This window comes from Mustelus asterias, chromosome 4 (genome assembly GCF_964213995.1).
Source record: "Mustelus asterias chromosome 4, sMusAst1.hap1.1, whole genome shotgun sequence".
In the NCBI taxonomy this organism is placed as follows: Eukaryota; Metazoa; Chordata; class Chondrichthyes; order Carcharhiniformes; family Triakidae; genus Mustelus; species Mustelus asterias.
The window spans coordinates 38,756,554-38,783,509 of NC_135804.1; the positions used below are offsets into that span (position 1 = coordinate 38,756,554).

A 26,956-nucleotide genomic window follows, 5' to 3' on the forward strand; every position below is an offset into this window, starting at 1 on the left:
AGCAGGCAGTGCAAGATTTCACGGAGAATGGCCTGGCAAACAATAGTGATAGAGGATTATATAGTTAGGGAACAAATGAGCATTTCTGTGGCCATCAACACACCTCCAGGGTGGTGTGTTAACTCCCTGGTGCTAGGATTTGAGTGATTGTAGGTCACTCTGATAGGAGAAGGTGAACAAACAGAGATCATGGTTCTTATTGTTGCCATTGACATAGATAGAGGGATGTAGTCATGCAGGCAAGATGTTGGAGTGCTAGGAAAGAAATAAACATTTCAGAAGCTTCAAAAGTTGTCGTCCCATAATTACTATGCATTCTACATGCGAGTGAGGACAGAAATATGGGAATAATGCAGATGAATGCATGGCTGCAAAGATGATGCAGGAGCGAGGGTTTTAGGAGATCTGATGCATTGGGACTAAATCTGGGAAAGATGGGACCTGTCTGAGCTGAATTTTGTCCTTCAACATGGCCAGAACCAATATTCTGACAGGAGGTTTGCCATTACTACTGAGGGGGGAGTTTAAGTTAGCTTGGCAGCGGTTAGAAACCTGAGCAACGATTTCAAATGGAGAATATTAGTAAGTGAGAATGGAAGATTGAGAAAACAAAGGCTAGAAAATGGACAACTAAGGAATTCTTCAGTGAATAGTCATACATAGTTCATTACAAGAGTGTGATGAGCAAGGCAAATGAGAGTGTGGGGTGGGGGGGGGGGGGGGGGGGAGTTGGTAGGAGTAAAAAGGGAGTGACAATATTGGTTAAAGAAATGATCACAGCTGTAAGAGAATAATTATGCTAGAAGCATCTTCAAATTAGGCCATATGTGTTGAACATAAGAACAAAAAATGGAAGATCATACTACTTGGAATATACCATACCATAGACCCCCCCCATCAGAGAGATTTAGAAAAACAAATATTTAGGCAAATTTCTGAGGTGTAGAAACCATACGTAGTAATAGTAGTGAATCTCATTAAATCAGTGTGAAAAGTTCCGAGGATGTAAAATTCTTAAAATACATTTGAGAACATTTTAGCCAGTACGTAGATAGAACTTGCAATCTATAAGGTGTTTTAATTTCCCATACTCAGTTATCTAACTATTTGACGCAAGGTAACATGTCTGCAGCCCTTTTAAAAAATCATTTGCAAACTGTTAGCACACACTCCAAGGTTCTTTCATTTTGTTCTGCCAATTTCAAGTTTCTTTCCCCTCACTACTTTGGTTTAAAATGAATGTTGACAAACAAGTCCGTATACTGACTTCCAAAGTTCCGACTGTGCAAAAAGGTGAATAGAAACTAATTAATTCTGCAGCACCAAGTTACCTATCAATTAGCAAATGGCTCCTGTCTGTGTTTTAGCGATGAGTTTTTGTCCCGAGATTGACACCTGGTCTTTGAGGGTCTTTGTTTGAGGTCCAGGTTTTTGTGGGCAGAAACCACTGGTTACCTCCCTGTCAAATGGCAGTGTCTTGAAATGATGGACTATGGTGGCAGTGTACTGGCCAGAATAACTGCTGCACCTTTTTTTAGGTTCCCGCCCTCCCCCTTTGCTGCTACTCCTATCATATATCCTGTTTTTTGAGCAACAAGGGCAGGGTGGAGGGAACCTGTGATTGGAGGAGCTGGAGCAGCAGGCATGGGAGAAATAAAATCTGTGATTGAGGGGCAGCTGCTTACAGATTCTGTTTTTCCCATGTATGGGGGTGACCTTTCTCTTGTTGTCCCTAAAGTTGATTTTTATTTGGGAGGCTTTTGAGGGCAAATTTGCTTGCTACCCCAGTGTATTTTGAACACTGCCAGGATTTAATTTTTGGAAATGGAGCTGGGTAGGTGGAAGAGATATTGGTGAGAGTGCATTTTCTTAGTGATCATAATTCAGCTAAATTTAGTGTAGTTAGGAAAAGGACAACTATAGATCAAGAATAAAAGGTTCAAATTGAGGAACAACCAATTTTACTACACTGAAGTGATTTGGCAAAAGTGGACCAGGAACACATACTTGAAGGTAAATCAGTGCCAGAGTAGTGGGAGGCAATCAAGGACAAGATAGTGAGCATTCGGAACAAATATTTACCCAAAAAGAACAAGGGGTGGAACTCGCAAAATTAGGCCACTTCTGCATGTTAATGAGCGTACGTCATAGGTTAAGGTAGAGAAGGAAAGCTATGTGCAGTGCTGAGAGCTCAGTACTGAAAAAAGCTGAGAGTTTACAAAATGCAGGGTGAATTATTTAAAAAGGAAATGAACATGGTTCTTAATGAATACCGTCTTCCAAAAAGACGGAGTTAATACATGATAGTTGAAAAAAGGAGTTCTCGGATTTTGGCCCACTGACAGAGAAGGAATGGTGATATAGTTCCAAGTCGGTATGGTAAGCCACTTGGAGGGAACATACTAGTGGTAGTGTTTCCATTCCTCTGCTTCATGGGTGGTAGAAGTCGAAGGTTGGGAAGCTTCTGTCAAGGGAAAGTTGGTGGATTTTCGAGCAAGAAAGTACAAAGGGTCGTGAACAAAGCCCAGTCAATCATGCAAACCAACCTCCTATCCACTGACTCTGTCTACACTTCCTGCTGCCTCGGAAAAGCAGCTAGCATAATCGAGGATCCCATACAGCGTGATATACTCTCCCGATGGAAGAAGGTGGAAGAAAAAGATACAAAAGTCTGAGGTCATGTACCAACTAACTCGAGAACAGTTTTTTCCCTGCTGCCATCAGACTTTTGAATGGTCCTACCTCATTACGTTGGTCTTTATCTAGACCCTACCTGTGACTGTAACACTACATTCTGCACCCTCTCCTTTTCCTTCTCTACGTACGGTATGCTTTGTCTGTATAGCATGCAAGAAACTACAAAAGTGAATGCAACCCAATCCATCATACAAACCAGTCCCCCATCCATTGACTCTGTCTACATTTTACGCTGCCTCGGCAAAGCAGCCAGCATAATTAAGGACCCCACGCACTCAGGACATTCTTCCACCTTCTTCCGTTGGGAAAAAGATACAAAAGTCTGAGGTCATGCAACAACCGACTCAAGAACAGCGTCTTCCCTGCTGCCACCAGACCTTTGAATGGACCTACCTTGCATTAAGTTGATCTTTCTCTACCCCCTAACTGTGACTCTAACATTACATTCTGCACTCTGTCCTTTCCTTCTATATGAACAGTATGCTTTGTGTGTATGGCGCACAAGAAACAATACTTTTCACTGCATACTGATGCATGTGACAGTAAATCAAATCAAGAATGTACATGATGCATACTGCTGCCACAATACGTCAGTAAAGGGATTGAATGTTTAAGGTGATGAATGGGGTGCTGGTCAAGTGGGAAACTTTGTCTTGGATGGTGTTGAGATTCTTGAGCGTTGAGCACGTTATTGCTGAGTAAGTGCTGTTTGATTGCGCTGTCAGCAATATTGGATGTGTTTTTAGCTGAGGCACAGAATATAGGAGCACAGAGGCTATGCTGGAATACTAGTTAGGCCATATTAGGAATAGCATTCTGGCAACCATATCAGAGAGGGTGCAAATGAGATATATCAGGACGTTGCCAGGGTTGGGGGTGTGATGCTGAGAAATCTTTTTACCCTGGAGGATGGTGGAGGCCTGAAATTCACTGCCTGAAGGGGTGGTAAAGGCAGAGACACTTGTTGCATTTAGCACTGTTAAGTGCTGCTATCCACAGGGCTGTGTATGATCTGAAAAGTGGGAGTAACCTGGATTGTTCTTTTTTGGGCTGGCATGGACATGATGGGCAGAATGGTCTTTGTTCTGTAAATTTTCTATGTTTAGGATAATGGGCAGCATGCACTTTCATTCCCTACTTTGGATCATGGATGAATAGTAGGCACTTTGATGAAGTATTATGTAAGCTTTAATGTGAATTGAGAAGAGAATTTGTAAGTAGAATATGAGGAAATTGAGATCCAGGCAGATCTCCAAATCCCAGAGTGAGTACAAATGATGCTAGGACCTGATTCTGCTGGTGCCCTGTGCTGCTGCTTTGGCAGTCCCTTGGGGGTCAAGGATGAATTGATTCCATATTGGTTCAGTGGATACCAAGATGGCTGATAAGTCCAGTGTGTGATCTGCAGACTCTGCTTTCCCAAATGAATCTTATCCATTTTGGTTGGTCACAAACCAAGGACTCCCATGAATTATTGCTTAACGGGTCAGTGGCTCATATTGGTGACCCTTCATAGAGACACCAGCAGTCCTCTTTTGGTATGACAGGTTTCTCTGGGAGAGCTAAAGAGGGAATCATTATTGTTTCATATTGAGTTTGTCTGCCCCTTTCCTCAGCACACACCTGTCCAAACATTTGGCTGAATGTGTTTGTGCAGGAAAACTGGCCTTATCCATATTCCTATTTACATATTTCATCTGGATTCTGATTTTACCAACTTTAATCAAATCCTTATTGATCTGACAATTCAGTAATAGGGCAAAAAATTGTGTTTTAGTCGGTCTTTTTTGCATTCAGTCTTTGAATTAAAAAAACAAGCTTAGTGATTGTATATTTGTTTTATTACACTAACGATAAATTAAATGCAAGATTCCATGCATGCAGTTGAGAAACATACAGAACGCAAGACATAAATTATAACTTAGAAAGGTAAAGAAATGAAAGAATGGAAAAAATGAAAAATAGTTTAGAATGGTTGTCAACACTGGGGACATTGTTTTCTCCCTCTGTAAATACATTTCAAAAATCTGCATTCATGTAATTGAGCATGTTCCTTGGCATAGATGAAAACGTGCTACAATGGATTAGGTCACCAAAGGACTTTTTAACTGCTATCCTCCCAGGAGCTGGGAAATTAATTGTAAGCTCTGTTGAAGTACTGTTTTCAATTTATGAAAATACTATTTAACTGCATGATTGTGGTTAATGGTTTGTTGTTTTGCATCTGAATTGAGAAGGAAATTAAATTACTACCATATAAATGCAGATGCTGTTGTGGCTTGGCCAACATTGTACATCATAAAATAGTTGGTATGGGTTTACTTGCTGAGTTCGCAGTTCTGATTGGGCCATTGTGAGAACTCTCAATACCTTTACCGGCTTTGCCTGTCCTTCAATGCTTACTTTGTACTTTACAATAGGTTTTGCCTTTCATAGTAATCACCATTTTCTTGTTGAAAAGAGGAGCAGTCGACCGAGTGTCAGCTGTCTATGAACATCTCTGTTGGGTATTTGAAGATATTCAAAAGCTAGCTGCATGATTTAAAATTACGAACCGTCATTGTGGTGTAGCCCCTGGAACACCAATGTGCTATGTAAGATAGATTCCTCCTATTTATGTAATGGAACTTGTACAAAAATAGGACAGGAGTAAAATGCTGGAGAAAGATGTTTTGCTGGGTTTTGTGTTAAGTATTAAGTGAGGGAATTTTTTGTTTGTTTATGGGATATGGGTATTATTGCCCTCCAAGGTGGCAGTGCATTGCCTGCTTGAACTGCTGCAGTCCCTGTTGTGTAGAAACCGCAGTGCATCCGAAGAGGATAGAGTCGAATTGGACTCCTCCGGAAGGCCGCTGCCCTCGACTTGACATGTATGCTCAAGCCATCAGGAGGTGCGTCAACACCAAATTCATCAACCGCACTCAAGACAGCCCCGAACATCACCCAAGCACAACACAACGCCATCTGCGCTCTCAAGACCAACTGCAACATTGTCATCAAACCAGCAAAGGAGGGGCCATAGTCATACTCAACAGAACGGATCACTGCAAAGAAGTGTACCGACAACTGAACAACGAGGAACACTACAGACGGTTACCCGCAGATCCGACCAAAGAACACACTCGTCAACTCAGCACTGTACCGCAAGACTTTTGATCCGGACCTTCAGAACACCCTCCATGCTCTCATCCCACATCCTCCCCGCGTTGGAGATCTCTACTGCCTCCCGAAGATACACAAGGCAAACACACCCGGCCGTCCCATCGTATCTGGCAATGGGACCCTGTGCGAGAACCTCTCCAGCTACGTCGAGGGCATCCTGAAACCTATTGTACAAAGAACCCCCCAGCTTTTGTCGCGACACTATGGACTTCCGACAGAAACTCAGCACACATGGAGCAGTTGAACCAGGAGCACTCCTCGTCACAATGGGTGTCTCGGCACTCTACACCAGCATCCCCCACGATGATGGCATTGCTGCAACTGCCTCAATACTAAATGCCGACAACTGCCAGTTTGAGATGCAATTTTACAACCCATCCGCTTCATCCTGGACCACAATGTCTTCACCTTCAACGACCAGTTCTTCATCCAGACACACGGAACAGCCATGGACCAAATTCGCACCTCAATATGCCAACATCTTCTTGCACCGGTTCGAACAAGACTTCATCACCGCACAGGACCTTCAACCGATGCTATACACTAGATACATCGATGACATTTTCTTCCTTTTGGACTCATCGTGAACAATCACTGAAACAACTATATGATGACATCAACAAGTTCCATTCCACCATCAGACTCACCATGGACTACTCTCCGGAATCGGTTGCATTCTTGGACACACATCTTCATTAAGGACGGTCACCTCAGCACCTCACTGTACCGCAAGCCCACGGATAACCTCACAATGCTCCACTTCTCCAGCTTCCACCTAAATACGTTAAAGAAGCCATCCCCTATGGACAAGTCCTCCGTATACACAGGATCTGTTCGGATGAGGAGGATCGCAACAGACACCTCCGGACGCTGAAAGATGCCCTCATAAGAACAGGATATGGCACTTGACTCATCGATCGACAGTTCCGACACGCCACAGCGAAAAACCACACCGACCTCCTCAGAAGACAAACACGGTGGACAGAGTACCCTTCGTCGTCCAGTACTTCCCTGGAGCGGACAAGCTACGACATCTCCTCCGGAGCCTTCAATATGTCATTGATGAAGACGAACATCTTGCCAAGGCCATTCCCACACCCCCACTTGCCTTCAAACAACCGCACAACCTCACAGACCATTGTCCGCAGCAAACTACCCAGCCTTCAGGAGAACAGTGACCACGGCACTACACAACCCTGCCACAGCAACCTCTGCAAGATGTGCCGGATCATCGACATGGATGCCATCATCTCACGCAAGAACACCATCCACCAGGTACACGGTACATACTCTTGCAACTCGGCCAACGTTGTCTACCTGTTACGCTGCAGGAAAGGATGTCCTGAGGCATGGTACATTGGGGAGACCATGCAGACGCTACGACAACGGATGAATGAACACCGCTCGACAATCACCAGGCAAGACTGTTCTTTTCCTGTTGGGGAACACTTCAGCGGTCACGGGCATTCGGCCTCTGATCTTCGGTTCTCCAAGGCAGCCTTCACGACACATGACAGCGCAGAGTCGCTGAGCAGAGACTGATAGCCAAGTTCCGCACACATGAGGACGGCCTCAACTGGGATCTTGGGTTCATGTCACGCTACCTGTAACCCCCATGACTTGCCTGGGCTTGCAAAATCTCACTAACTGTCCTGTCTGGAGACTATACACATCTCTTTAACCTGTGTTTAACGCTCTCTCCACTCACATTGTCTGTACCTTTAAGACTTGATTAGCTGTAAAGACTCACATTCCAATCATTATTCATGTAAATTGAGTTTGTGTCTTTGTGCCCTGTTTGTGATCAGAACTCCCACCCACCTGACAAAGAAACAGGCTGTTCCGAAAGCTAGTGGCTCTTGTTACCAAATAAACCTGTTGGACTTTAACCTGGTGTTGCTAGACTTCTTACTGTGTTGAAACACCCACAGTGCTGTTTGGGTGGGAGTTCCAGGATTTTGAGCCAACGATAGTGAAGGAATGGCGATATATTTCCAAGTAAGGATGATGAGTGACTTGCAGGCGATCGTCCAAGTAGTGGTGTTCCCATGTGTCTGCCGTCCTTGTTCTTCTGGATGATAGCGGACGTGGGTTTGGAAGGTGCTGCCGAAGGAACTTTGTCTAATCCCTGCAGTGCATTTTATAGATAGTATACACTGCTACCGCTGTTCATTGGTTGTGGAGTGGGTGAATGTTTCTGGAAGGGGGTGCCAATCAAGTGGGTTGCTGTGTCCTGCATAGTGTGGACCTGTAGTCGTTCAGCCAAGTGGCGAGTATCACATTGCTGATTTGTGCCTTCTAGATGGTGAACAAGCTTTGGCAAGTCAGGAGTTTTTTGATTTGATTTATTATTGTCACATGTATTAACATTGAAAAGTATTATTTCTTGCGCGCTATACAGATAAAACATACCGTTCATAGAGAAGGAAATGAGAAAGTGCAGAATGTAGTGTTACAATCATAGCTAGGGTGTAGAGAAAAATCAACTTGATGCAAGGTAAGTCCATTCAAAAGTCTGACAGCAACAGGGAAGAAGCTGTTCTTGAGTTGGTTGGTACGTGACCTCAGACTTTTGTATTTTTTTCCCCAAAGGGAGAATGTCTGGGGAGCGTGGGGTCCTTAATTATGCTGGCTGCTTTGCCGAGGCATCGGGAAGTGTAGACAGAGTCACTGTATGGGGGGCTGGTTTGTGAGGTGGATTGGGCTACATTCATGACCTTTTGTAGTCCTTTGTGGTCTTGGGCAGAGCAGGAGCCATACCAAGCTGTGATACAACCAGAAAGAATGCTTTCTATGGCGCATCTGTAAACATTGATGAGAGCCGTAGCTGACATGCCAAATTTCCTTAGTCTTCTGAGAAAGTAGAGGTATTGGTGGGCTTTCTTAACTATAGTATCGGTATGGGGGGACCAGGACCGGTTGTTGGTGATCTGGACACCTAAAAACTTGAAGCTCTTGAAGTTGCATTACTTGCCGCAGGATTCTGAGCCTCTGACCGGCTTCTGTAGCTATGTTTTTTGAATGGTTAGTCCAGTTCAATTTCTGGTTAATGTAACCCACGAGATTCATCGATGGTAATTCCATTGAATGACCAGGAGCGATGGCTAGATTCTCCTTGATGGAGATTATCATTGCCTGGCACTTGAAGTGTGAATATTAATTGAAGTGTCATATCAATAGAGTAGGGCTTAATAGTAATATGTTGGAATTCAGATATCAAGTGAGTGTAGGAGGTATTGCATGTGCAAGCTTGCCATAGACCAGGGGTTCTTACTATTTTTTCTGCTGAGGCTCCTGTCTTAATATAATTGGGTGTTTAATTGTATACAGCAGACTGTAACTTTGGTTGTGTTTGGAACTGCATATTTGTAGAAGTCTGTTGCTACAAATAGAAAGTTAAGTTTGTGAAGACGCGGTTATAGTTCTATCCTTCACAGCCTACTTATCTAGAATGTAGCAGCTCTGTCTCATGTTATAAAAATTCCATCAACCTCCAATGCAAGTATTTTTACTGTATAAAAATTATACTTTTTTTGCTTAGAGTAAATTGTTGGTATTGAACAATAGTTCTATCACAAGTTGGAGGTATGTTTTGACAAGCACAGACACAAGTTATGGTCAGTATTCATCATGGTTTGATACTTGTTAATTAATGACATTGATGAAAATCCAACTCCACTGAAGTAGGTTATGCTAAATGTTTCTAACCACTTTGTGCTGCAGAAGAAGCAATGCTGTATTCATCAGAGCATTCACAACAAATAGTATTTCACTGAACTTGGTTTTGAGGGAGCTCTCCAAATTGTTAATGAGCTCTTCTAAAAATCTTTCAGTTTCTAGTTCTTGTCTTGGACACTAGTGGAAACATTGCAATGTTGACCCTAAAGAACCCAATTGGAATCTTGAAAACCACCTTCAGGTCACCCACTCAATCTCTTTTCTAGAGAAAAAAACCCTAGGCATAACCTATATTGTGCAGAGGAAATATTCTGTAAAAACTTGAGCACCATCTTAATTTACTACGATGCCTTTGACTCACAGGCCAACCACATGGGCGCTTGCTAGTCTTCAGACCTGGATAAGATGCTCTTTCAGAGAATCAGTGCAGACTTGATGGGCTGAATAGCCTCCTGCACTGTAGGGATTCTATGGTTCCATGATTGAAGGGATGAAGAGATGTAGGAACAAGTCAGGTTGGGATTAGTTAGGCTTTCTCTTTTGTGCCAAACACACAGTTAATTTTCTGAAGATATTTATGAATGTTATTAGATTGTATTGTCATAGCAGCTCTTTATTTAAGGCAATATTTGTTTTAAACATTTCAGACTTCATGAAGAAATTATTGACTTCTACAACTACATTTCGCCTAGACGTGAAGAGGAAAAAATGCGAATGGAGGTTGTTGAAAGGATAGAAAATGTCATCAAAGAACTCTGGCCCAGTGCAGATGTAAGTACTGAAGGGGGTATTATTTATTAAAGGCATCAGAAACCAGATACGTATTCAGCAGTGAATACTGTTGAATATCTCTCATATCCTGTTTCACTTACTTTGTTAGACATTTAAGTTGTAAAGAGAGGTTGGATAGGCTTGGGTTGTTTTCTCTGGAGCAAAGGAGACTGAGGGGTGACCTGATAGAGGTGCTCAAGATTATGAGGGGCGTGGACAGGGTGGATAGGGAGCAGCTGTTCCCCTAGTTTAAGGGTCAGTTATGAGGTTAAAAGTGAGGGGTGGGAGGTGTAGGGGGGATTGGAGGAAAAACATTTTTACCCAGAGGGTGGTGACAGTCTGGAATGCACTGACTGGGAAGGTGGTGGAGGCGGGATGCCTTACATTCTTTAAAAAGTACCTGGAGGAGTACTTGGCACGCCATAACATTCAAGGCTATGGGCCAAATGCTGGCTAGTGGAATTAGGTGGGCAGGTCTTGGCCTTTCATGCGTCAGTATACACGCGATGGGTTGAAGGGCCTCTTTTCTGCACTGGAATATTCTGTGATATAGCAAAATGTCACTTGTGGAAAGTCTTGAACTGATGTGTTTTGTTATGCCAGTGAGTCTACGGTCTATTTTGTACTTTAGCAGAAGCAAGAAGCAGCATTAGAAAATATCTCTAAGATCTTGAGCCACTTTTTCCCCCTCAAATTTGTATTGCAGTTCTATTATTTTGCTATTCTATAAAATAGTTTTAAATTCCATTGTATCCACTAGTGGGCAGTAAATGCCAACAAATTATGTAGTTAGCTGCAAATTGTTTTACTGTGATTTTAATTGAAATATGTTTCTCATGTGTACCATTTAACTAATGCTAAATAAATTATATTTCAGGTGCAGATATTTGGAAGTTTTAGCACTGGTTTATACTTGCCAACAAGGTAATATTTGGAAAGTACAAGTAGTAATGTAAAATATTTACATGAATTTGTGACAAGTTGTTCATAGGCCTCTACCAGGACGTTGTCTGAACTTTTTATAAAACGTACTGTATTGGATCAGATTTTGGAAACTACCAGCTTCCACTATTTCTGAATTTTTGACCCATTTACATTTTATTGACTTACTCCAGATTTTATATCACTTGTCATTCCCATCCAAATGATCAATAACATGTAACTTTTCAAGACTGAGAGAAAAAGACTTGTGCAAGTTGGGCCCTTTTTGGACACTGAATCACTTAGTTGCAAAAATGTAACTTTCTAATATTCAGAGTCCAGTAAATGTATTTTGTGAACATCTTCGATACCTGTGTGAATCCTTTTTTTTAAGTTACTTTTTCATTTTTTCCGACCTCTTAATGTTTCCCAAGACCTTTCCCTTCCTACTGCTCACCAGGATATAATTCCACAAGTGATGTCCACCTTAGTATCAAGTCCAAATGACCAATATTCTGGAATCCTTATAACAGTAATAGTAGCAGTACATTCAGAAATTTTCAATACAATCAAGTAGAGTGAGGATAGTTTTGTGAAAGGGAAATTGTGTCTGACATTTATTAGGGTTCGTTAGGAAGTAACATTGCGTAAATAAAGGGGAACCAGTAAATGTACTGTACTTGGATTTCTAAAATGCATTCAATAATGTGTCACACAAAATATGAGCTCGTATTGGGATAGGACACTGACTAACTAACTGACAGGAAATTGTTAGGATAAAAGGGTCATTTACATATCGGCAAACTAATTCATGAGCTGCGACAGGAATCAGTACTGAGGTCTCGCAATTTATATTAATGACTTGGATGAAGGAACAGAGTGTATTATTGACAGGTTGCTGAAAATGCACAGATAGGTAGGAAAGCCTGTTGTGAGGTGGACACAGTCTGCAAACAAATATAGATGGTTTGAGAGTGGGTAAAATTTTGGCAGATGGAATAAAATGTGAGGATGTCTACTTTAGCCCGAAGATTGGGAAAGCAAAATATTTAAATTGGGAGACTCTACAAAGGAATCTGGGTGTCCTTGTACACATCACAATTAGCCTGCAGGTACAGTAAGGCAACTGGAATGTTGATCTTTATTGTAAGGCGAATGGACTATAAAAATAGGAAAGTCTTGTCTCAAAAGTACAAGGTGTTTGAGACCACATCTAGAACACCGTTTTCGGGTTTGGTTTCTTATTTAAAGATGGATATACTTGCATTGGAGATGGTTCAGATAAAGTTCCAGAGGTTGATTCCTGGGATGAAGGGGTTGTCGTTTTATGAGGAAAGGTTAAGCAGGTTGGGATGATTCTAATTTTAGAAAAATTAGAGATAATTGTATAATTTATAAACCATATGATTTATAAAGATAAATTATTCCGAAGGAGCATGACAGTGTAGATGTTGAGAGAATGTTTTCCTTCATGGGAGAATCTAGAACTGGGGATCTTAGTTTCAGAATAAAAGGATGTCCATTTAAGATGATGAGAACTCCTGAGGGTTTGGAATTTTCTAACCTAGAGAGCCCTGGCAGCTGGGTCATCGAATATATTCAAGACTGATTTAAACAGATTTTGATCTCTGACACTTCTCCTCCTTGACCTCTGTCACCATTTCTGGTGATAAACTGTCCACCAGTATGCGTTACAAACCTGCTGACACCCACAACTACCTTGACTACAGCTCTTCACACCCCACATCCTGTAGGGACTCCATCCTATTCTCTTAGTTCCTTCGACACCGCCGCATCTGTTCTGATGATGCCACTTTCTAAAATAGCACTGCCGATATGTCTTCCTCAATTGTGGTTTTCCACCCACTGGGGTTGACAGGCTCTCACCCTGTCCCCGTCCTTCCCAGAACCAGGATAGGGTCCCCCATGTCCTCCCGTTTCACCACACCAGGCTCTGTATTCAAAGGATCATCCACCGTCATTTCCGCCAACTACAGCATGATGCCACTACTCAACACATCTTCCCCTCACTCCCCCTGTCAGCACTTTGCAGGGACTGTTCTCTCCGGGACACCCTGGTCCACTCCTCCATCACTTCTAACACCTCACCCCTGCCCACGGCACTTTCCCATGCTATTGTAGAAGGTGAAACACCTATCCCTTGACCACCTCCCTGCTCATCGTCCCAGGTCCTAAACAGCGCTTCACATGCACCTCCTTCAATCAGGTCTATTGCATTTGCTGTTCCTAATGTGGTCTACTCTACATTGGGGAGACCAAATGCTGACTGGGTGACCGCTTTGCTGAACACCTTCAGTTCGTCCACAAGCAGGACCCAGACCTTCCTGTTGCTTGCCACTTCAACACACCACCCTGTTCTGTTGTCCACTTGGCCTTTTGCAATGCTCCAGTGAACCCCAACACAAACTGGAGGAACAGTACCTCATCATCCAATTGGCACTTTACAGCCTTCTGGACTGAACACTTCAGAGCATGAACTCTCCCCTCCACCTTCATCCTATTTCCATTTGTTATTTCATTCTGTATCATCTTTTCATCTCATTCATCCATTTTTATCATCCTTCTTTCTCACTTCCATTTTTCTACTTCTCCATTCCCCCCAACGTTTAGCATCTCTCTCCGCTGCCTTCATTCTCGTTTACATTCCCTTTGGCCTATTACAGCTCACCCCCCCCTCAAACCCTCATACAATAAATCTTTTCTGATTTTCTTTGCTCTTAGCTTTAGCTCTGACATAGGGTCATCCAATGTTGGCTCTATTCTCTCCCCACAAATGCTGTCAGACTTGCTGAGATTTTCCAGCATTTTCTGTTTTTGTTTTTGATCTCCAAGACTGTCGAGGGTTATGGGGTAGTGTGTAAAGATGCTGTGTATTCAAGAAATGTACTTTGTATTATGTTCCTGGTGAAGGTGGTTTTTATGCTTCAACTCTGTTTGACAGTGTCGAATTGTCTAGAACCAGCAGCTCACGTGTTGAATATGCAGAGGGTTAATTGCTCCTAATTATTGGTGTGTTTGTTTTAATCTGGGCTTGGGGTTGCCCCCTGCACCAAATTCTCCAACCTCACATGCAGCGGCGTGGTGTGAATGGCTAGAAAATTCTGACCATTATCATCTTCAGGAATACAGTTTATCCGAGGTAATGATTTTGCCGGATCACAAGTGGAAGTGGTGTCTACTGTGATTGAAAAGCCAGTGGAAAAATCGAACAACTGAGGTGTCGCAGGAAACACATCCTGGCATTTTTCCTGATTGTGTGATAAGGTCAGAAAGCCACAGGTTGAGACAGGAGGAATCGGAGTAAAGATAAAGAAGTTGAAGTTCAGTTGGCCGAAACTATTTTTGATCATATGGTTGATCAAGAACAAGTAGAGGAGGAAGCAGATATCTTTAGTTCAGAAAAATTGGCAGAATTATGACAAAGATGTGAAGATAAAGCAGTTGTATCAGAAAGCATACACAAGAATCTAAGCGTGTACTGGGGAGACCGTTACATAATCAGGCAGATGAAGAATGGGCAGAAGTTCATCAAGTTGTATTACCAGTGGGTTATGGAAAGGAGGTCATTTAGGAGTAAGGAAAACTCGAGCAAAAATACAAGGACATCTTTATGCGGTCCAGGCCAACAAAAATGTGGTTGAAGTTTGTCGGCCATGTCAGATTAGAGGAAAATCTCAAGTGGTAATAAAACCAGTGCCCTTAATACCCATTCCAGCACTTGAGGAACAATTTTACAAGGGTCTTAATTGATTGTGTAGGATCCCTCCCTAAAATCAAAAGCGGGAATTAATATTTGACCACAGTAGATGTGTCGACTACATTTCTGGAGGCCATTGCATTATGCAATATTACAGCTAAAAGGATTGTAGAGGAATTACTTAATTTTTTTAACTAGATACGGACTACCCACAAATGCAATCCGATCAAGCATCCAATTGTATGTCGACGTTATTCAGAGAAGTTATGGATAGCTTAGGAATAAGGTAAAACAATTTAAATCAACTGCACACCATCCAGACTTGGGGAGCATTAGAACTGTGACATTGAACTTCAAAGACCAATTTGTGGGCCTATAGTCAAGATTATTCAGAGGATTGGGCTAAAGGAATTCCATTTGTACTTTTTACAATTAGGGAGGCACCTAATGAATCAGTCCTGCTGAATTGATTTTTGGTCATGAGGTAAGAGGACCACTTAAATTGATCAAGGGAAAATTAGTGAGTCAGCACTCTGAAACTATGTTATTGGACTCTCTCAAACTTTAGGGAGAGATTAACTAGGGCTGATGAGTTGGCTGGACAACATTTAAATGAGGCACAGCACGTGATGGAAAAGGAAGCAGATATGAGATCAAAGACTTGTAGTTTTGCTAGTGGGGATAGTGTCAGTATTACTACCAGTGATGGGTGAACGTTTAAAAGCAAGGTTTAGTGGGCCTTATAACATTGACAGGAAATTGAGGTAAATTATTTGATAACACCAGATAGAAGGAAACTCTCAGACTATCATGTGAATATACTTAAATGATATTTTGGTAGGGAAGGAAAGCAGAAGAGAGATGTATTAGATGTTACAACTCCGAATGAAGAACTGAATCCAAATGATTCCTCAAATTAGATTGGATTGTGAGGAAGTAATCGGAAATTAGGATAAATTACTGAAGAAAATCAAAATGACCTCAGAGTTTGGGTGCTCAGGTTTCCTCCCACGGTCCAAAGATGTGCGGGTTAGGTTGATTGGCCATGCTAAAAAAAATTGCCCTTAGTGTCCTGAGATGCGTAGGTTAGAGGGATTAGTGGGTAAATATGTAGGGATATGCGGGTAGTGCCTGGGTGGGATTGTGGTCGGTGCAGACTCGATGGGCCGAATGGCCTCTTTCTGTGCTGTAGGGTTTCTATGATTTCTATGATTTGAGTTGTTACAATCACATGGAGATATATATGGGAATAATCTGGGAAAATAATATGCCCATGATGTAGATGTAGGAAGTGCTGTTCCAATTGAGCAACATTGAAATAGGCTTGACCCTCTAAAGTTGGCACAGGTTTAGAAGGAGAAACCGACGTTTCCTCAGTCTGAGATGCAGCAGCTGAAAGTCTCAATCGAAAAAAGGGCTGGTGGATAGTTGCACATCAGATAATGAAGATATGAATGGAGGCAGTGTGTAAAACTGGTGAAGGCGGAGAAGAATCAGTTATTGGACGAAGATGTGAATAAGGAAAGTGAGCAGGTGTGGAGACAGATGCAAGAAAAGATGACTGATTTGGAACTTGTTCCTGAGTTGTTGAAGTTACTTGAGCATGAACTCCAGGATTGTTGTCAACAGCTCATCTATGAAAGGAAAACTAGATCAATCAGCAGTCAAGTCATGTGTGATCTCAAGATGGAGATTGAGGAGCAGGAGTACTTTACTACTGCAGCCAAAAGAAAAGGATGATGACATGAAGTGAGACTGTGTTTACTGAAACTGTACCATCATTTGAAATGAACTGCTGGAAGAATGATTCTATACAGATTACACAGACATTCCTACCCAGTGAAACAGTACTGTTCATAGCTGGTGTTTGAGTAAATTGGTGGTTTTTGCAGCAGCATAACTGCCGTGGTGATCTCTGGAACCATGGTTCCAATGGGTCCTGACGCCAAAGAAGATAATCTGATGTGTGTCATTCATTGCCAAAGAGTGTGCAGAAAGTGATGGTGAAAATCCAACACAAATAAAGGAATGGATAAACTACCTTGGAACTGTTGGGTTCAAGAATTCGCTGCCACCTCGTGGTCTGGTACAAGCATACGAGTTTATTCGGAGTTCCTTCTGTCTTACATGATGTTACCGATCTTCTATTATTCTTTGACACAGTTATTATTATACATTACTCCAGAGAATGCTTATTTGCACTCGTTGGTTAATTAAACACATTTGTAGAAGTGACTGACACTAATTGGTTCTGACCTCTGATCATGCACTGTCCATGAGTTAGTGGTCTCTGCCAAGGTTAGCTGATTACGAGCTGTGAATGTCTCAGCATGTTGTAACATTGTAACATGCTCCAGCACAAGTAAAACCTGAAACCTCAGCATGATTTATCCCATGAGAAAATGTTAGTACAAATACATTGTAGGAAATGTTATAAAAAATTATAAAAAATAAAACGGTTGGCTTCCCACAGACTGGAAAGATATATGACTGGAGACACTGGAAATAATTTTGAGCATACCACTTTGCAACAGAAGGTGAAATTGGACTGCCTGACTGATGAACTAAGGCCAATTAACAAGAAAGGGATAGAGATAAGATGACCCTTTTGATGGCCATAACACCACACATGAAGTTGAGAAAGTATGCAAAGGGACAGGCTCTCTTTGGTCTGTGAGCAGTTCAGTCTTCTGGAAAAGATTACTACTTTGACGTTTTGGGACTTTGACAATGAAAAGACCTGTTTGGGTTCAGAAGGAAATTAGAAAACAAATCTGAAGTGGCATGCCAGTTTGCATCCAATATAACTTTTTGATCTCCTGATCTTGCCTTGCTTTCTGAGGACATTACTGGAACCAGGCGGCACACTGCTTAGCACTGCTGCCTCACAGAGCCAGGGACCTTGGTTCGATTCCCAGCTTGGGCCACTGTCTGTGTGGAGTTTGCATATGTTTGTGGGGGTTTCCTCCAGGTGCTCCAGTTTCCTTCCATGTGCTGGTTGGGTGCATTGGCCATGCTAAATTCTGCCTTGGTGCACCTGAACAGGAGCCGGAGTGTGGTGATTAGGAGACTTTCACAGTAACTTCATTGCAGTGTTAATGTAAGCCTACTTGTGACAGTAAATAAACTTTATAATCATAATGACAAAATTGATTTCTGACTTGGGGTCAAACCAGAATTAAGGACTGAATGATGTTTTTGAAAAGGAAAGATGAAGCAGCTGAACAACAATGTACTAAGAAAGAAGGAAAATAGTGATGGCCGCTGCTTTATCACAACTTTGAAATAAGAAGGAATGTTCAATGGTGGAAGAAAAGGACTGAAATGGACTGTACTACTGTTATATTTGCATGCTTAGATTTAATAAAATATATATTATAGAATACTAATAGTATGAAACTAGAAGTTTTGAAAAATGAAACCATCTTTGATTGCTCACTTTAATGGTGAGGTGTGATGATACACCTTATGCTTCTGGTGAAGGTTGTGTTTATACATTAACTGAGTTTAATGATACCAACTTGTTTACGACAAGCAGTTGCAATTTGAACGGAGCAGCCTTCCTCGCTCTGGAAATTGAGCTCATGCTCTTGGACTGGGAATTCATGTAAATCCAAGTCTTGCTAACTGGTTCCAAAGAGGAATTTACATCTGTAGGGGCATTGCTTAAATAGATGCTAATAGAAATAGCTAACAGTTAAGAATTATATCTTGTCATGTTTAAGCATTTCAAATGGTAAAAGTTATGCAAATTCTTTTTGTTATATTTTAACTGTGTTAAATAAAGTTTATTTTAATAAAAGCTTCTCTGTGGGTCAATAGAATCACATCTGGAGCAGAACACCTTATGCTGACGCTAAAGCCAAAATCAAAAAATAGTTGAGGTCCAGGCTAATTTCATAACATACCTTGGAGTTTCTCACCTAGTCCCTAACAAATGAACTGATGGAAAAGTGGAGTTGAGATCATGATCAGATCGGCCATATTCTTAATGAATGGCAGAACAAGCTCAAGGATCCAAATTATCTCCTATTTCTTGTATTGTTAGACTTGATGGTCGGTCATTAGACTAGAGTGTGAAGAGATGGTTGCATATTGCAGTGTAGTCTAATCTTGCCACCACTGTGTGCAGAGAACCTTGGGAAGGAATCAGGAGCAGTATTCTGACCATTGAATTTTTGAAACATCACTTCTTAAACTGAATCCAGCCGGTATCCTGGCTGAGATCAGCTAATTCAGCGCACACACTCAGTTTCAACCCAATATGCTGTGATCTGTATTATTGGATAAACTGACTGATCATTAGGGAGCTTATTGTTCATTTGAGTTTGTTTTAAAGTCAGCTTGCATTGCTAAAAAGCACAGAACAATGTTCCAAGGTGCATTACAGAATCATTAGAAAATATATGTCACACCAAGGGAGGATAGATTCAGGGAAGTGACAAAAATATTGGTGATGGGTGATTTTTACCTAGGTTCTTGAAAAACTAGAGTGGGATTTAAGCAGGTGCAGGCATGGCTTCCATTGGTCGGAGGTGTCTGCAAAGATGGACAGGATCATAGTGAACAAAGGTGTGGTATGGCTGAGTGTCTAAATGGAAAGGATGATGTCATGGAGTTTAAGTACAAGAATAAAAATTTTAACTTTGAAACTTTGGGGGACCAGTGTCTGGGAGGGGGAACAGAAGTAATGGATAAGCAGGACTTGGTCCAATATCGGTCATAGAAATCAGAGTTGTGGATGAGATTAAATTTACAGAAGTCGACCATTGAAATAGTGTGAAGGTGAGAAAAGCATGTGAGGTTTTCCGAGGTTAGTTGGTTGATGTTGGCACAGAGGCAGGTGATAATGGAAAAGTGGAATAGGGGATGTTTCTTTGAATGCATATGAGATTGAAAGTTTAATTTGCGTCAAAAAGAAATTGAGACTGAACAGTGAGCATCAGCTTGAGTCAGCGAACAGATTGGGAAACATATCTTAGCAGGTGCTCTGTAAGGTTACTCGCATTGCATTGATGATGCACTGTTTTATAAACTAACTGGTGCAAAGCAATATAGTGCATAATCAAAGCCATTAGTTTATGGTGTCTAGGTCAAATTCTGTTCTGCCAGGTCAACAAGAAAACTGTGATACAGGAAGTGCATGCTAAATGCAGGAGTTTTAATATATTTGCAAATTCCTTAACAATTGGTGCCGTTGTACCATACCTTCCAAGTCTCTTGCAATAAAGCCCAACATTCCATTTGTATTCCTAGTTATTTGCTGTACCTGCATAGTTGTATATAATCAGGGTGAATATTTTAATTTTGCAGCACCAGTATGGATGACTATTTCAAAAGTGAACTTGTGGAAAATCGACAGTACAGAAATTGGTTTCAGTGACTTTTTTTTTGCCAGACAAACTGAAAATGGGCACTGTGGCTGACCTGTGGAAAACAGTCATTGATATTTTGCACAGTCACAAATAAAATATATCCATAAGTCTGGCAGCAGCTGTGGTGAGAGAAAGAGTTAACGTTTTAAATCCAGTATGGCTCTTCTGAAGAAGAGTCACATTGGTCGCAAAATATTAATCCTCTCCCCACAGACCCTGCCAGAGTTTTCACAATACCTTTTCTGTTTTTACTTTGTTAAAATATATTTGCGTTTGGCAGCATTGCTCAGATGTAAATTTAGAAGGGTAGTGGCACGACTTACTGTTTAAGAGATTAAAGATGAGTTTAAAGATAAGTATAAAGGTATGTGTTTAGCTTCTGGTTATATGCGAATATTGTTCAGACAAGACAAACAGTGACACAGGAATCTCATGCAGTTGTAAGTCTTAATGTTGTTTGAATTCCCATGGCATTGCTCAGGTGGTCAGAAGATTTGTGGTTTTATAACAACATGGATGTTTATGCTGAGGCAAATTCCACTTTTATTAAATGGTATCCTGGGATATTTTACTCGTGCTTTGGGGATTTAATTCCACAACCCTGCCCATTATTGTGAAAACTAAGTCTGTGGCCGTTGAATATTTTATATATATTCCATTACTTATGCAGGTCTTATCCCAGAACATTTAAAATAAGAAAATACTTAGCAGGATGCTAAGCACAAGCCAAAAATAGATGCTTGAGCAATGTCAGGGAGGGAAATAAAGTTTATTCTTGTGGACTGTTGTGGTTTGGTAAAATCTGGAGATGATTCTTGGTCTTTGTACAACTGGGTTGGAGATCCTGGCGATTACCAGAATAAGGAGCAGCAGCTGGTAGAGCCCTCTGGGTCTTGTAGTGGAGGTGGGAGCCTGGGTTTTGGCAGTATCTTGGATGTTGAACCTGAACACTGAGTCTGGAAAGTTGTTTGGGAAATGCTTTAGTGAAGACACTAAAAGACACAAAACACAGTAGTAGTTCATGATATTGTGAAATATGTAGTGTTTTTGTTTAAATCTTTATTTTGGATGTTAATTGCAGTTATCAAGAAAAAGTGATGACTGAAAAAACATTTAGAAAGCATTTTGAGAGATTTGCAAGAACAAGCTTACTAGGTTCTGCAATTTAGTGGGTGGGGGCGGTGGAGGGTAGAAGGGAATATAATCACAAAATTGCAGCTATTGTATCACAGAAGGCACTTTTAACATTTAAAAATATCAGTGTATCATCTACAGAAATAAGTGATGTTGCTGATACTGACAATGAGTTCCCAATCTGGCTTATGCCTCATGTACTAAATTTAATATATAACAACCTCATTGCTATGGTATTGCACACAGGAAGTGAAGAACATGGATAGATTTAATGCTCCCTCACCAGTGAGTCTGAAGGCTGGGGAGCACATTAAATCCAACAGGTGGCCTGCCTGCTGTCAACTGAACCACCCCTGCCCCACTGCAGGTTAAACACAGAAGGAAGGTGGTATTTGAATTTTTTGAAGGAAAAATTAAGGCAGTGGTGGCAGTTGGATTCTGCTGTGCAGAGAGAAAACCAAATTGATCGATTATACTTTGATATTCCTCTCCCTCTGCTGCAATAACTGAGTAAACTAGTGGGGGTCATGGTGATGCATTCTCCCATGTACTTGTGCTACTAAAGCAGCGAGACGCACATTAAGTCTAGGTGTTTCTGTCCAAAATTTTGTCAGGCATAGCAACATATAATTATGCTGGAGGCGCAATCTAGGACATACAGGTTTGCCCCTTCAAGACTTAAATGGTCCTGTTGATGGTCACTTTAATGGAGGGATGTGAGTTGTAGCACTCCGCTGCTGTTCAGGCAACTCTTAATGAGACCATTATCCATGGGAGTACCTTATTTCCTACAAACCATTGAGTTACATGATTATCTTAAGCTTGGGAAGGACCTGACTATGAAGGATGAATGTATTATGACAACATTTTGACTGTAAGAAATCTCACATTGCATCTTTTCATGCAATCTATACATTTAAGGAATGGTTACCCTTTTGAGCAAGAAAAGAAAAACTGGTATTTGCGTAACATCTTTCACAGCCGTGAGATATTGTAAAGTGCTTCACATTCAATTAAATATTTCTGAATTGAAGTCACTGTTGTAATGTGATAAAATGACAGCTAATATGCTGGCAATATTCTGTAAGTAGCAGTGAGATAAATGACCAATTGGTTTGTTTATGGTGGTGTTTGAATTATAAATGTTGGCTAGAATGGCCTTGCTGTTCTTTGAATAGTGTAATGGGATCTTTTGCATCCTAAATGTTGAAGGTTATTTGACGTTTCGGAGTGCAGGAAGCTAGGAAAAGGTGGCAGGATGGTCCTCTTCAGGAGGAATTGATAATGGAAAGCAAAGAAATGGCAGTGGTGTTAACCAAGTATTTTGTGTCTGATTTCACAGTAGAAGACTGAAAATTTCCCAAAGATAATTGAGAATCAAGAGATGATAAGGATGGATGAACACAAAACATCACCAGGGAAACGGTGCTAGGAAAGCTATTGGACTTAAAGGCTGAAACGTCCCCAGGACCTGATGGCCTGCATCATAGGGTCTTAGTTGAAATGGTGGCACCGAGAATAGCTGCATTGATTGCAATCTTCCAAAATTTCTTAGATTCTGGAAGGGTTCCAACAGATAACATTAGCGAGAAAATAGTTTAATGTAACACCTTTGTTCAGGAAAGGAGGGAGACAAAGCAGGAAAAAACTATAGGCCAATTAGCCTAATAGGTGTCATAAGTGCTGGTATTCATTATTAAAGAAGTTATAGTAGGATAGTTAGAAAATCAAAGTGTGATCAGGCAGAGTCAGCCCAGCTTTGTGAAAGGGAAATGGTGTTTAATCTATTAATTTTTGCCAAGGTAACGTTGAAGATGGGTAACGGGAAACGTAGATGTGGTATAATTGGATTTCCAAAAGGCATTTGATAAGATGCCAGATTAAAGTTTACTACATAAGAGCACATGGTATAGAGGGTAACATATTAGCATAGATAAATAATGATAGTTAACAGCAAGCAGAGAGTAAGTATAAATGGATCTTTTTCTGATTGGCAGTCTGTAACTAGTAAAGTGTTGTAAGGATTGGTACTGGGTCCTCCACAATTTATAACTAGTTCGTGACTTGGTCTATAGTAACTAAGTTTGCTGATGACAGCAAGATAGGAGGAAAGTAAGTTGTCAAGAGGAGATAGAGTCTTCAAAGTGATATTGACAGGTTGGGTGAGTGGGCAATAATTTGGCAGAGTGTAATGTGGGTAATTGTGAACTTGTCCGCTTTGGCAGGAAGAATAGAAAAGTAGTATACAATTTAAATGGAAAGAGACTGCAGAACTGTGGTACAGAGGGATCTAGGTGTCCTGGTGCATGAATCACTAAGTTACTACACAAATACAGCAAGTGATTAGGGAGGCAGATGAAAAGTTGGCATTTATTGCAACAGGAATGGAATGTGTGTGTACGTTTACTGCAGCTGATGAGTCTACAGTTGGAGTACAGATTTGATCTCCTTATTGGAAGAAAATACGTAATTGGTTTAGAAGCAGCTTGGAAAAGGTTCACTTGACTGGATAAAGGACATATCTTCTGAATAAACGTTGTTCAGGTTAGGCCTATACCCATTGGAGTTGAGAAGAATGAGAGATGATCTTATCGAAACAACACGATATTGAGGAGACTGGATCGGGTGGCTATCTGAAAGATGCTTCCTCCTGTGGGGGAGACGCAAACTCAAGGCCATAGTTTAAGAATGAGAGATCTCCTTTTTAAGACGGATCAGAAGAAATTTTCTCTGAGGGTCATTAAAGTGTGGAATTCTCTTCTCCAGAAGGTAGTGATGGTTGGGTCTTTAAATTTATTCCACGCTGAGTTCGATAATTTTTTGTTTGTCAATGGTTATGGGGTGCAGCCAGAAAAGTGGAGCAGAGACCACAAGCAGATTAGCAATGATCATATTGAATGGTGGAGCAGGTTCAAAGGGCCAAATGGCCTACTCCTGCACCTGCATTTAAGAGGGCAGATGGCATCTCTGTTTAATGCACCATTCCCAGCTTTGCAGCTAAGATTTTCAGCTGGCATCTCTAATGTAGCCATAATTTATTGACTTGGGCAATGTTGCCACCACTAAATCAATGCTGAGAATGTTGAATGGGTGGACTGAAAGCTGTCAGCAATTTGGGTGTGACCTTTGTACTCTTGGACCTTGTGAAAACCAGCAATCCATAAACTGAGTTGGTTCAATGATAGCACTCTTGCCTCTTGAGACAAAAAGTTGAGGATTCAAGTCCGGTTTCAGAGGAAGGCAATGGAACCATCTGTGTTCTAATATATGGCATTGATTTGGCTTGGCTTTTGCTGCATCATGAAAAGAAAACTGACTCTGAACAGTGTTTTCCAGTTGTCACGTGCCATATAACTTTGGCAAAGTGTTTATTACCTGTGTATTCTTTTTAAAGTGTTTTTGTAGAAGTCCTCTTTTTCTTTAAGTTGAAATTCTAGCAATTACTTCACTTTGTATTTTCTTGGTCTTCTGTTTCTAAGTCATGGACTAAATTTTTAACTTGAACAAAAAATGATTTCCTTTTGCTTTTCGTTCTCTGCCATTCAGTGATATTGACTTAGTGGTGTTTGGGAAATGGGAGACTCTACCACTTTGGACTTTAGAGGAAGCACTTAGGAAACACAGTGTGGCTGATCAGAGCTCTGTAAAGGTCTTGGACAAAGCAACTGTAAGTACCGGGAAGCTTATTTTTTTATATTTTATTCCTTTTTGTGTCTGCCTTGAAAAGAGTGGCAAGTACAAAAAGGGATTGCAGTATTTGTTGTGAAAGAAGGGCTTGTCTAATGCCACAGAAATACAGATTGTGAATTTAACGGCGAGTGGAATGGGAGGTAGTTAGTGCACCCCAGTTTTATCATTGGAGACCTCCTGCACACCTTTCATAAGAACATAAGAACATAAGAAATAGGAGCAGGAGTAGGCCATCTAGCCCCTCGAGCCTGCCCCGCCATTCAATAAGATCATGGCTGATCTGACGTGGATCAGTACCACTTACCCGCCTGATCCCCATAACCCTTAATTCCCTTACCGATCAGGAATCCATCCGCGCTTTAAACATATTCAGCGAGGTAGCCTCCACCACCTCAGTGGGCAGAGAATTCCAGAGATTCACCACCCTCTGGGAGAAGAAGTTCCTCCTCAACTCTGTCTTAAACCGACCCCCCCTTTATTTTGAGGCTGTGTCCTCTAGTTTTAACTTCCTTACTAAGTGGAAAGAATCTCTCCGCCTCCACCCTATCCAGCCCCCGCATTATCTTATAAGTCTCCATAAGATCCCCCCTCATCCTTCTAAACTCCAACGAGTACAAACCCAATCTCCTCAGCCTCTCCTCATAATCCAAACCCCTCATCTCAGGTATCAACCTGGTGAACCTTCTCTGCACTCCCTCCAATGCCAATATATCCTTCCTCATATAAGGGGACCAATACTGCACACAGTATTCCAGCTGCGGCCTCACCAATGCCCTGTACAGGTGCATCAAGACATCCCTGCTTTTATATTCTATCCCCTTCGCAATATAGGCCAACATCCCATTTGCCTTCTTGATCACCTGTTGTACCTGCAGACTGGGCTTTTGCGTCTCATGCACAAGGACCCCCAGGTCCCTTTGCACGGTAGCATGTTTTAATTTGTTTCCATTGAGATAGTAATCCCATTTGTTATTATTTCCTCCAAAGTGTATAACCTCGCATTTCTCAACGTTATACTCCATTTGCCATATCCTCGCCCACTCACTCAGCCTGTCCAAATCTCTCTGCAGATCTTCTCCGTCCTCCACACGATTCACTTTTCCACTTATCTTTGTGTCGTCTGCAAACTTCGTTACCCTACACTCCGTCCCCTCCTCCAGATCATCTATATAAATGGTAAATAGTTGCGGCCCGAGTACCGATCCCTGCGGCACGCCACTAGTTACCTTCCTCCAACCGGAAAAACACCCATTTATTCCGACTCTTTGCTTCCTGTCAGATAGCCAGTCCCCAATCCACTTTAACACACTACCCCCAACTCCGTGTGCCCTAATCTTCTTCAGTAGCCTTTTATGGGGCACCTTATCAAACGCCTTTTGGAAATCCAGAAACACCGCATCCACCGGTTCTCCTCCATCAACCGCCCTAGTCACATCTTCATAAAAATCCAACATGTTCGTCAAGCACGACTTTCCCCTCATGAATCCATGCTGCGTCTGATTGATCGAACCATTTCTATCCAGATGCCCTGCTATCTCCTCTTTAATAATGGATTCCAGCATTTTCCCTACTACAGACGTTAAGCTGACCGGCCTATAGTTACCCGCCTTTTGTCTCCTTTCTCATGCAGTTGTTGTTTGGCAGGCTTGTGGCACATGTTTAAAGAAAAAAAGTACCTCTTAAAGGGGGGGTTGCATTTACTGAATTTGAACCTGGTTTCCATTTTTGATTCTGTTACGTCACATTGGAGGTGACTTGAATGAATGGGGAAGGGTGCTTCTAGGTTTGCAGATGCCTCCCTGGAGGTGGG

At 41.5% G+C, this 26,956-nt stretch overlaps 1 protein-coding gene across 1 annotated transcript in view; it reads left to right on the forward strand.

The window, feature by feature from the left end:
* Positions 1-26,956, forward strand: part of tent4b (terminal nucleotidyltransferase 4B) — a 76,306-nt gene that overhangs the window by 14,865 nt on the left and 34,485 nt on the right. Inside the window, exons 2-4 of the mRNA XM_078210867.1 lie at positions 10,185-10,308; positions 11,186-11,232; positions 25,003-25,123. Coding sequence (XP_078066993.1) covers positions 10,185-10,308; positions 11,186-11,232; positions 25,003-25,123 — 292 coding nt within the window. The remainder of the gene's footprint in view (positions 1-10,184; positions 10,309-11,185; positions 11,233-25,002; positions 25,124-26,956) is intronic.